At 34.8% G+C, this 11,809-nt stretch overlaps 1 protein-coding gene across 7 annotated transcripts in view; it reads right to left on the bottom strand.

The window, feature by feature from the left end:
* Window positions 1-692: 692 nt before the first annotated feature.
* CEP170 (centrosomal protein 170) overlaps window positions 693-11,809 on the bottom strand; it is a 106,695-nt gene continuing 95,578 nt past the window's right edge. For all 7 annotated transcript variants that reach the window (XM_086743953.1, XM_086743954.1, XM_086743955.1 and 4 more), the window contains 3 exons: window positions 6,223-6,316; window positions 4,732-4,783; window positions 693-3,068 (listed from right to left, as the gene is read on the bottom strand). In XM_086743953.1, the coding sequence (XP_086600079.1) occupies window positions 2,782-3,068; window positions 4,732-4,783; window positions 6,223-6,316 (433 nt within the window). In that variant the 3' untranslated portion in view covers window positions 693-2,781. The remainder of the gene's footprint in view (window positions 3,069-4,731; window positions 4,784-6,222; window positions 6,317-11,809) is intronic.

Here is an 11,809-nt window from a genome sequence, read left to right as displayed (position 1 = left end):
ACAGAGCCGAGTGCTATTAAGTGTTACTGTGTGCCATTAGTGCAGTCTTAATGCCATCAGGCTGGGGATACAAAGGAAAAAATAGGTGCACAGAAGCAAGATCTGAGCTGGCTGCTTGGCAAGCCACAGCAAAGCTTGGCAACACTGAAATGTGTAAGCTGGGGAGGAATTCTTGGAGCTTTATACTAAATTTACAGTTCTGTTCTTCCGTGGAGGTAGCGATAAAAGAGGAAATTTAGTGTCTTGCAGGCAAAGTACGTGGAGAGTCAAAGCTAGGACAGAAGAAAAAAAGGCATCAGTCTGGAGCCAAATCAGGATGTTCAATAAAGTTTTCCAATATATGAAGCAGAAAGCAAGCAGTCTGAAAACCATCTACAGTTGCACCTTGCAGGTGCATTAAAACTCAATTCCTTTCATTCTACAAAGGGAAACACAGCCACTGTTTGGCATACTGGATTATTTTTGCCTCTAGCTTTGCACACAAAAATCAATTCAAGTGTGGAAATGAACCTGAGTACGGAAAAGTGAGGCAATACTGTCAGCACAGAATAAATGATGCAGCAGAAGTAATACAACTTTTTTTCGGAGAAAAGATGTTTATGAAAAAAAAGTCATTTCCTATTTCAGTAAAGGTAAGTTAGATTGCAGGAAGACTGTGTGAACATCCCAGCTCCCAATTACATATTCACACATTTTTAAAGTTCCAGAAACACTTTATTTAAAAATGGAGTTGTAAATGCATATAACAAAATAACATACATAATAAATGTAACAAAAATAAATAAGGAGAACATGTTCATACAAAATAAGAACATAGTAATGCAAAATGCTTATTACAGAACATAAAGGTATAAATGCCTGAAAAAAACACAAACAGAATCTTGCATGAAGAGCCTGCACCTTTAATCCTTCCTAGCCATCTCCTACTTCCCACTCAAGCCTGCCAAAAAATTATGTTCCCAAGCATTAAACAAAAGAAGGAATTATGGTGATGGTTTGGTACACTCAGTTTTCAACACCTAGCTCTAGTTTCGATTTATTTTTGCCCTTCTGCACCTTCGAAAACTTGTCTTGTAGCCTCTGTAAACTAGTGTAGTTCAGGCTTCCACAGTTAGCTGGAGTAGAGCATATTGAGTCATACATGAAGGCTGTTTGCCTTTAATTTTTTTAAAGAAAATATGAAATCCATTATACAACAGATTAGTGGTTTTGTTTTTACATCTCTACAAAAAAAGTTTTTGCATCTTTATTAACTGGTCCAACTTTTACTGACTTCTGAAAGCCTGTACAATTTAAAAGTGTAGAGAAAGTAGTTTTGTTTTTTTTTTTAAAACAAATGTCATATAGGATTATTGCTGAAATATTAAAGACCATTTCATAAAAGCTGCAAAACTGTATCTTTAACCTTAATATATAGAGACTGATGCAAACATAGGAAAATTCCAGTCCATTAGTTACATTTAACAGAAATAACATTCCTCCAAATTACAGTGTTCTGGAAATACAAAGTAATTTACTTTTATTTTTATTATTATTTCCAAATGTTAAGTTACTGGGACAACTTATAAGGAAAATAGGCTTATATAGGAAACTTTAAATAGACTTGCTTTTCAGCAGTATAAGCAAAATGTCTATGTTAGCAGTCATCTCCCAGAATCCTTTTAAATATGTAAGACAGAGACAGCTTTACTAGCAAGACTACAGGAAAATATACAGAAGCAAATAAAATAATTTGCTTGGGAGTGCATCTATCGATCAAGCAAATTATGACAACTCTATTTCCAAGTCCCCTAAAGAAAATTTTACAGCTTATGATCATTCCAAGGAATACTAATTTCTTCTGTAAGTGTATGTTGCATTTGAATTGGTGAGAGCCCATTTGCCTCAAGATGCTTTAAGATGTCCCACAGTGCCGTATGTTTAAATTTGTTTCTTAGTTTCAACAAACATCTGGACAGAAATGAGATATGAAATACTTCTACTTTCATTAACATCAAAAAGACATTTGAAGAAGATCAAAAAGTGCCAAATAGTCCTTTCAGAAAGTGGATTAAAACACTGCAATGATAATACAAGTACAGTATTATCAGTTTTCTATGTACACCAAAACACTGCTTGCTGTTTAATGATATCGATATGTTCACCTATCACTCCCAGCAAATGTTAGTGCAAACATAATATGTGAGCTTTGTAAACCCCAAGACAATTTACGCAGCAACAACATTATATAAATCACAGAACTGGTTGAGATTTTCAGTACACAAGAATGAATGCTTTCTGAAATCTGTCTTACCTTTTGCAGTAATGTGTCATTGTAGTCAAAGATAATGTTTCCTATATAAATCATCTAATTCAGAATCAAACGTAACTGTTCAACAGTTCTGTACAAACTTTAGTGGAGGAAGTCCATTAATTAGAGCAGCTTGGCAAAGATTTGGGGTTTCAGTAACATTAGATGTTAGGCTGCTTGCATGGCTTTTAAAAAGAAATAAATCTGTTAAGGGAAAACTGCTGATATAATAATTCTTTTGCAAAGCACACAACCACAAAGGGCAAACCTGCCACAATCTGCTTTCCTACACTGGTATCTATGCATATCTTTATGATTTGAAAATGATTTGTGTGACAATCAAAGCATCACAGTTAAAAAAAAAACTGATTTAATAAAACAACCGCTTCTTAACCAAGCCTTTATTTTTTTAAATTATAAAACCAGTATTATAATTTTTCCTTTATTCCTAAACATCCCCAATGAAAGGTTTTTGTATCAACACTGAGATGTCACTCACGCAGGGTGGTATCTTCTTCTTCCCCATCTGGGTTAAACCTATTGAAATGTATGCTGAAATCTGACTCGGATTCAGCATTCTCAACTTCAGCTGCAACAGGGACGGCGGCGGGTCGAAGAGCCCGAGCTTCGGGCTGGCAGTTTGGCTGCACTTGAGGGCGGGTGCTTTGGGAAACAGGACTGGATTTCGGCTTCGGCTGAGCTGGTAAGACGGGGCTGGCAAATCCCAAGTTGCTCAGAGCATCCAGGGTACCATCAGGGTCGATCATAGCATTAATTGCTAAGTAATCAAGAAAAGATGAAAGGGATATGGAAGAAACCATAAAAAATATTAATTTCTGTTACCATAAAAAATATTAAAATCCTGTTCTCACACTTTTATTTTTGTGATGACAGACATGAGCGTTTATGTGTGTTGCTCACTACAAAGGAGTAGTGTATCCAACATATATGTAAGCTGATACATATATTTAAAAGTATTTAAATATATTAAAACTTTAGATGAAATGAAACTGCACAAACTAAATGTCCGATATGTGGACAGAAAGGAGAGATGACAAACCATCTACAATTAGCTTACAGAGGCTCAAAGATGGGATTTTTAGTCGTGTTTAAGGGGCTTTTTCTCTGTTACCATTATGTTATGCTTAATTCCACTCCACCCAAAATCCACAGCTGCTAATTCCATGATTGAATTACATTTGTATAAAAGAGCAGTCATTTATCATTTTTAATACATAACAATGCAGTTACTGTCCCTCTCCTTCCACACAGTGAGGGCAAACTGAAGCACCTAGTACAATTTCATTTTACTGTACTATTAACACATTTGTCACATTTAACAGAAACTGTCTCTTTTTTTATTTCCAAAACTGTACTAACATCTATTTTAACACCACCGTGTACACAAGGAAATGATTTGGCCTCTTTCTCTGGGTCTTATTGCCTTGCTATGTTCTCTAAACACAACATAATTTGTAATAAATTAACATTTTTAAATTATAATTGAGCATGAAACAAATAGTAATTTGTCTCTAAAAATGGCTAATGATTCCTCCTGAAACATTCTTTTTTAAAATATGTTTTATTGTAGGATTAAATATGAATACTAAAAATAACAAATACAAGAAATTTACAATAAATACAATAATGATTATACATAAGCAAGGACCATTAATCCATTTGACCACTCCAAATTAAACAATAAACTAAGTATAAACAATACATAAATAATATTAAAACTTTTTAAAATATCCTCAGTTTTTCAGTTGATTTTGATAAATGGAATGTATGGCTAAACAGCAGACTTTGTAAGCACAACATACTTCTTTCCATTTTACACACAGATAAGTCTTTGCATGTGAAAAGTAAAGTAACTTTTCTATTTTGTAGTCTGTAAGCTCCTCAGTTAAAAAGAGTGGATTTAGTAGTGTGAAAGGAAGATGTCAAGAGCTAATTATAAATTTTCATTTTAATGTATCAGATACAGGGAGTTCTTCTGAGATTTCCTATAGATTACAGTCCCAATGCATTCCTTATGCTGAACTGTGCTACACTTGAGGGAGTTGCTGATGCGTAAAGACTATGTTATAAAGCCTCATCTCAAGACTCTCTACCACTTACTCTTCCACTTATATTTACCCACAAAAATATTTCTATTAAGAATGTTTCACAAGTAATTGCTTTGGGATTCTCTGGACTATTTCATTTTCAGTTGAGCCCTATAAAGAGATATCATCATTCTTCTGTTTTGAAATAATTCAGTGATGTTTCTTTAACAAATGTGACAGCAATTGTGATATTAATGTATGTAACAAATGGTGAATATATTTTAATAAAATACAAAAGCTTTGTTTCATTTTATGTATACGTTTATACAGCTGTATATTTTAGAAATTTAAAGCAAGCAACAACAACAGAGAAAAGTGAACAAAGATTTGTACCTTGCAGCTGTTTCTCAACTCGTTTCAATTCCTGTAAGATTGATGATATTTCCTAGGAAAGAAACAAACATGTTTCATTAAGGAAAAAGAGATTCAAACTACCTATCAGTAGTAAACAATCCCTCTCCCCAACCTTTGGCAATATGTTATTTGGGTTATCCCTCCCAGCATCAAGAACATCCTTGCTGGTTGTGGCCCAGCCACATCCACCACAGGTCCTGGTTGGCAGTGCTTGAGACTGGACAGTCGTGGCCCACTCAGAAATCAAGAGCTCCTCTGCACTGGCTGATTGCTACGGTGAACAAAACTTCACTCTGTCCCTCACTCATCTGCCTGCGCTACTTGTCCTCAAGCACAGACTTACAGACAGCCCAGTTCTGTAGAAATGGGGGAAAGTAACAGCTAACCTTTAAAGTAAAGTTATGGGATAAACCCAGTATTAATGGAATAATGTGATTTAAAGCTTGTTTAGATGCAAGCCAGAATAGTACGATGACCGCATCGGGATTTTGTTTGCAGCCACTGGGCCCTGTGCCCATTAGACCTGTGGTGTACAGCACACCAAGGGTGGGTTCTCAGCACTCATTTGCCTTAACAGGTTTTCCTCCTCTGTGCTACAATACTTGTTAAACAGACATAGACACAGCAGTGGACTCAGGAACACAACAATCATTAAATGTACTACATCTTAAATTATAGTTATACAAGTGGACGAGAGAAGTGCTAGCCAGTTCAATGCCAGAGGATGTGTGTTCACATTTTGCTTCTGAGCATGAAGTGTATGAGAAGTTTCCTCTCCCACCTTTCCCTCAGACCTCTGTAAGCCAACAATCTTCACAGCACAATACTCCAGATGGGATAATGCAGCTGGACTCTCCGCCTGCTGTCACATGCAGAGATGTTTTTCAAACCCTACACTGTTCAGAAGCAGAGGAGAAGCATACTAGGAAACAACATGTCTGCTTCGTTCCCTCACACTGTCACACAGTCTGGTCATGCAATGGGCCTCATTAGGCAGAGGCAGAGGACTACAGGAATCAACTAGACTTGTAGTTGGTACCTACGGTTATCACGTCCACACAAAATCAACTTGATTATTTGTCTTTGAAGAGTGCTTTTATTGCAATATGTCTACAGATTATTTTCATTCACATGTAGCTAAATATAACAATTGATTTAAATATTAATAATCAGTATTATTACTCTTAAGTAGTATATGTTAATAATAAGTATTAATAATCAGTAGACAAAGCAGTCTTAAGACTGTAAAACAAGTTCATTCAAAAGCAATCCAACATTTCTTGTTTCTTTGTAAGACAGTAAGTTTTAGTAATTACTAAAGAAGACTAGGTTTATTCTTGAAATACACTGTCTAAATAAAACCTTTTAACGGTTTTTGCCTTTACATCATTGAAAATAACACATTCCTCTAGAAAGTGTTTAAAATTAGGCAAGAGGCTTGATCAATCCTGGAAAAATAACTATTCATACCATGCTTGATGTTTTTACAATAGGAACTTCGCTTTCAGTTCGCAACTTGTTTTCAATTTCTTCCCAATTTCTGTCTTTGTCCTTAAATAATATTCTAGAAGAAAGAAATTAAAGAACAGTATGTTTAAAATATACAAAAATAAACAAACTAAATCTGAAAAATTAGATAATGTGATACGAGAAAGCAGCATAGGGAGCAGAGAATAAAAGTAAAATCTGAAATATTGAAAACTGACAGAATCCAATCATACAGTTCAAATTTTCAGGGAAGCATATAGGGTTTCAGCAATACCATTATTACTGAAATTAAAATGGCAGTTCTGTAGCTAAATACTTGCTTATTGTGTTGAAATGACACAGCTGATTGTTTCTTCCAGCACTGAGATATTTTTTTAAAAAATCAACTACTTTACAGTCTGTCTACATCTGCACAATTGAAAAAGAAAGGAATGTGTAGATATTTAAGGTCTGGGTACTCATTATCCTTTTTAAGTGACACCATGAGGACATAGAGGAGTCCAAATCCACTTCTTCTCTAATTGCTATTTTCAAGTTAAAAGTACAAAAATAGCTGCAGTAAAACTGCTAAGCAAAAAAACCAAATCAATTTAAAATCATTACAAAAAAGTAGTACATTTTAAAGAAGTTATTAGTGTAGGTAGGTCTCTGAGGAAATAATTTTTAAGGTGGAAATTAATACCTCGAACCTCATGAAGACAAAGAATTTGAAAGAAAGCTAGGGGACTACTGCATTTCTGTTCATCTTTCTTCCGTTATTTATAACCTACGGCAAACCCCACTCCCTATTATTATTCTGTCAAGAAAGTCTAGTTTTTCAAACCCTGTCTTATCTTATCACTACAGAGACGTCCATAGACAGCCCATCCAGAAGCTGCTTTAACTTTCCTTCTGTCTTTGAGATCTCACTGCTGCTTCAGAACATGTTTCTGTCAGATGTTTCACTGAGAGGAAGTGCTGCTCTCATGACACAATGTCATGAGCTTGAGGCAAATGACCACTTCTGCAAGTGACTTCAGTGTATTAATGTACAAAGTATACAAAGAGTGAACATTAATACATAATTTCTCTAGAGGAAGGAAAAAATAAGTTAGAAGTAATCAAATCTACAGTGAAGAAATAATGAAACACTTTATGGCCTCAAGTAGGGTCATCGTCTTGTAACAAGGCTGATCATCTGAGGTCTGACAACTTTGCTTTTATGTTCTGGAAGGGAGTGCAGAAGCTTGCAAAGCCATACAACTGCAAATCTGGACACCAGAAAGTCCAATTACAATGAAAAACTTAGGACTTGCCTGACACTGCTAAGTTAAAATAAATAAATAAAAAGCAGAGACAATTAAATCCCTTATAGGATCATATACTAAAAACCAGGCAACTCCTGGAAATATTTGGATTCAGTATACAGAGAATCCTACACAGTTATAATTTCTGTACTTTAATAGCATTTCTATCACATTGGAAATCAGCATACATAGAAAATAAGAGTTTATCTATCAGTAAATGGCACTAGTAGGAAAAATATAGAAGTTATTGTGACATTGTGTGGTTTTTTTCATTTACCTTCTTGCTCATGTTATATTAAAATACTTCTATCTTTATATATGTGATCAATGCCTTGGCTTGCATATGTGGTGCTTTCAGTTTTACTCTCTGAAAGAGGGAATGTTCTTACTTCTTTTACAATTTGAGAGATTTCCATTTTATTAAAAAAAAGAGAGGAAAAAAATGAAAGCAGTAATTTAAATTTTTTTTAATTTCCACTATAAAGTGGATAGGCCAATTTGTTTTTGCTATAATTTTAGGAAGCCTATTTCCTTTTTACAACATTTTTTCCAATTCTTCATTTAATTCATTTTAACCTCCTGGGTGTTCTTCATCTCTATCTCCTTTGCTCTTTCCCCTTCTAACCACACCCTTTATATTAAAATAATGTATTTATAAATACCTGCTGCCTTCTGCTCTTGCCTTCCCCTACCTTCTGGGGTAAATCCATGTGAACTTTCTTATTTGGTTATGCTCAGTTCCCATTTTTCTTTCATTGCACTTTGCAGGAAGCACAGCAAACCACAGAGACCAACAAGTAGTACCTGCACTGACCTGATTGCTTTGCCTAGATTTTGCCCAACTGAAGAGGTACTTGCTTGCTACAAAGCAAGTCAGTAACACTGCATTCACATTGTAGAGCACTGGTAAAACCACGTAGATCTTCCCTTTGCAAAACCTACTTACCTCTTCCCTCCATAAGCTCTGAAAATTCCTGCAAACTCATTATAATATATAAAAGACAGAAAAGCAAACAAACAGTGTATCTGCTTCCTGAGAAGCCACCACAATAATTTGTTAGCAAAGAATGGGTTATAGGATACATGGCAAGAATGTTGCAGAACTTTTAAATATAATGTAGTTTTGTGTACACCAGCAGAGAACCTAACTGATTATGCAAAGTAATGGATAAAAATACATTATAAAAATATAACTTAGCAATATCCAAGCTATGACCTTATCTTGAAGAAAATTACAAATATATACAGAATTTGGCTAAAGGAAAGAATCAGGCACTTTAAGCTGGATCAATCTGAACACCATGCTAGGCCTTGGGGGAAAAAAAACCAGTTTGGCCAGCACTGGGAGAATTTAGTCAAGGAATACAGTGTCAAAAGCTTCTCTCAATTCTATTTCTTAATATAAGGTAGGAATGATGACAGAATGCAGCGGAACTCAGAAAATTATCTATAATTTAGAAAACAGAAATGGCAGTGGGGAAGAAACTAGTCAAGCAAAAAGATACTTATTTCCTTTTATCGTCATACTAATTTATTTGCATGACTGATTTTAGCTCATTTTAATTTCTGACAGATCTGCTTGTCAAGAATGGCTGAAAATACTTATGTTCTTAATCCTTTAGCCAAAGTGAAACTGGTCTTTTTGTAAAGCTAGCAATTGTAACTAAAATATTACAGGAAGAAGTGTGTTTACATTCACAGGAAGCATGTCTTGCTCCATCCACGAAGGATGCAATTTTTTTAAAAACATATGATGACATTTGTAAGGATTGTAATTGCCCTGTCTGTGCCCTTGGGAGAAAAGTTTACAGTGGTGAACAAGAAAATCTGAGGGAGGACTTTTAAAACAGTCAGGTTTACTGGCTTACTCTTATTGGTGCCTCTAAAAATTTATCTTCTCCTTTCAGGTTCAAGAACTCTGGAAAAAATACAAAACTGCTAGCTTGACAAATACTGACTGATTCCCATTGTATCTGTTCTAGGCAGAAATTTTTAACTGTCTTAACTTCAGTAAAAGGAACAGAAGCATACCAATTGGTTGAACTCATGTACATCAAAACAAAGCTAAGGTAAAATTTGTAATAGGTCCTACCTGCCTTACGTGCTCTCTAAAAAACAATTCTAAAACTACTGTTGTTTTTTCTGATTCAAAATACTAATGGCATTATGAATAACATCATATTATTCAAATACATTCTGAGTAGCAGGAACAAGAAGTTCCCAGTCACAGTTGAGCGCAGCTCTGGTGAATGTGCTAAATAATTACTTGTTAATGAAAGTTTCTCCACTGAATTTTTAGAGAAATAAGCAAAGCCACTTTCTTTACGTGTACATAAAGTATTTATAGGTATGTATGTTGATAATGTCATACATGATCATATCATTATTACATTCATTACAACGTAGCTGATACACTTTTCTGATTAATTTTTTGAGCTTAAAAAGGTAAGTCTTGATTTTATAGTTAGCTGCTTTTCTCATAATGAATTAACATACATAAATTTGTTTTAACTCACTTTTAAACGTTCTTTACATTAAGTAAACTACTGCTATGCTAGAAACATATTTGCAGATCAGAAACGGCCAATCATCAAGAAAAATCAGCATGATGAAAAAAGTAGAGTATCTACTATCTACTGCTTCTGAGGCATTTTAAGATATATATCATCCTAGATGGCTACCACAAATAAGTTAGTCAATAAGCAAGATTCTTGTTGCAATCATGCAGTTTTGAAAGGAAAATAAATATATATAGGTAAGCAGAGTTTCCTTACGGATGTCACTGTATTTTGACAGGTAATTACGCTCAAAACAAAATTTAATGTAGTATTTTGTTTCTATTTCCAAATTTCAAATCATAGAATCATAGAATGGTTAGAGTTGGAAGGGACCTTCTAAGGTCATCTAGTCCAACCCCCCTGCAAGAGACATCCCCAACAAGATCAGGTTGCTCAGAGCCTCATCCAACCTGACCTTGAACGTTTCCAGGGATGGGGCCTCCACCACCTTTCTGGGCAACCTGTTCCAGTGTTCTATAACTCGCATCATAAAAAAATTTTTCCTAATTTCCAATCTAAATCTACCCCCCTCTATTTTAAAACCATTACCCCTCGTCCTATTGCAACAGGCCCTACTAAACAGCCTTTCCCCATCTTTCTTGTAGGCCCCCTTGAGGTACTGGAAGACCGCTATAAGGTCTCCCCGGAGCCTCCTCTTCTCCAGGCTGAACAGCCCCAACTCTCTCAGCCTGTCAGAATGCCTTTTAGAATGACTTTTAAAGCATGGTCACACTTAAGTACCTCTTTGCATGTACTTATTTCCTAATTTTCTGAGATCAGCTATTAATTTAAATGATAGCATGCACTTAGAGGCTGATTGAACTTGAACAAGTTGTGAACTTGTGTATAATTTCTAATAAATTTTGTATAATTAAGTTGAACTCTGATAATTTAGCACAGCTTTTGAGAGTACCATATTGTACACCTGCATTTCACAAACCCATTTGTATCTGAAATTTACATAGCAAAGGACCCTTATGCCTTTTCTTTAAGGATATGTAAATAAGTAGTATGATATATAAAATAATGTATCTGGGGAAACCAAAGAAGGAAAGGCATCAAATAGCATATTTCCAATATTATAATCTTGCAGCCCCAAAATGGTGAGTTGGAAAAAGAGAAGATGAATGTCTGTCCAGGAGCATGTTCCAGACAGCAGAAATAAGGTATTACAAATGTTATCTGTAACCACCAGTAAAAAAACACACAAAAAGACCTTAGAACAGAAATAATAAGAATGGGCTGCAGGCTTTTAAAGACTTGATTCTTCACTCAGTGATACTCTTCCTAGTAGAAACAGCAGGACTAGAAATGGCAGTAACCTATCCTTTTTACTGATTTATATAAATTATTTTTTTTCTTCTTGATTTCTATGGTGAAGTCTTTTTTGGTACTCCCATGAGAATACAATCTTCAGATATGTTAGTAATTTGCTGCTTTTACTAGTTACATCACCCTATGCTGAAATAAGTTTGTGATTTGGTGATTAATCTGTCACCCATCTAAGGTTTCAATATCTGACACTTCCTAGACAAACTGATCAATTACAGATCTAGTATTTCCTCATATTCAGAAAATTATATGTGAAATTCAGCCAAATTACTTTCTTATTTGTAATGCATTCTATTTTTAAATTATTAACTGCACAAAGACATGAAGAAGGATATGTGAATTATACAACCCTGAACTCTGTGTTTAGAATTTTCATTTATTCTTGTCAAACAA

This window comes from Chlamydotis macqueenii, chromosome 3 (genome assembly GCF_036417535.1).
Source record: "Chlamydotis macqueenii isolate bChlMac1 chromosome 3, bChlMac1.mat, whole genome shotgun sequence".
Lineage (NCBI taxonomy): Eukaryota > Metazoa > Chordata > Aves > Otidiformes > Otididae > Chlamydotis > Chlamydotis macqueenii.
This window is presented reverse-complemented; position numbering and strand designations above follow the sequence as displayed.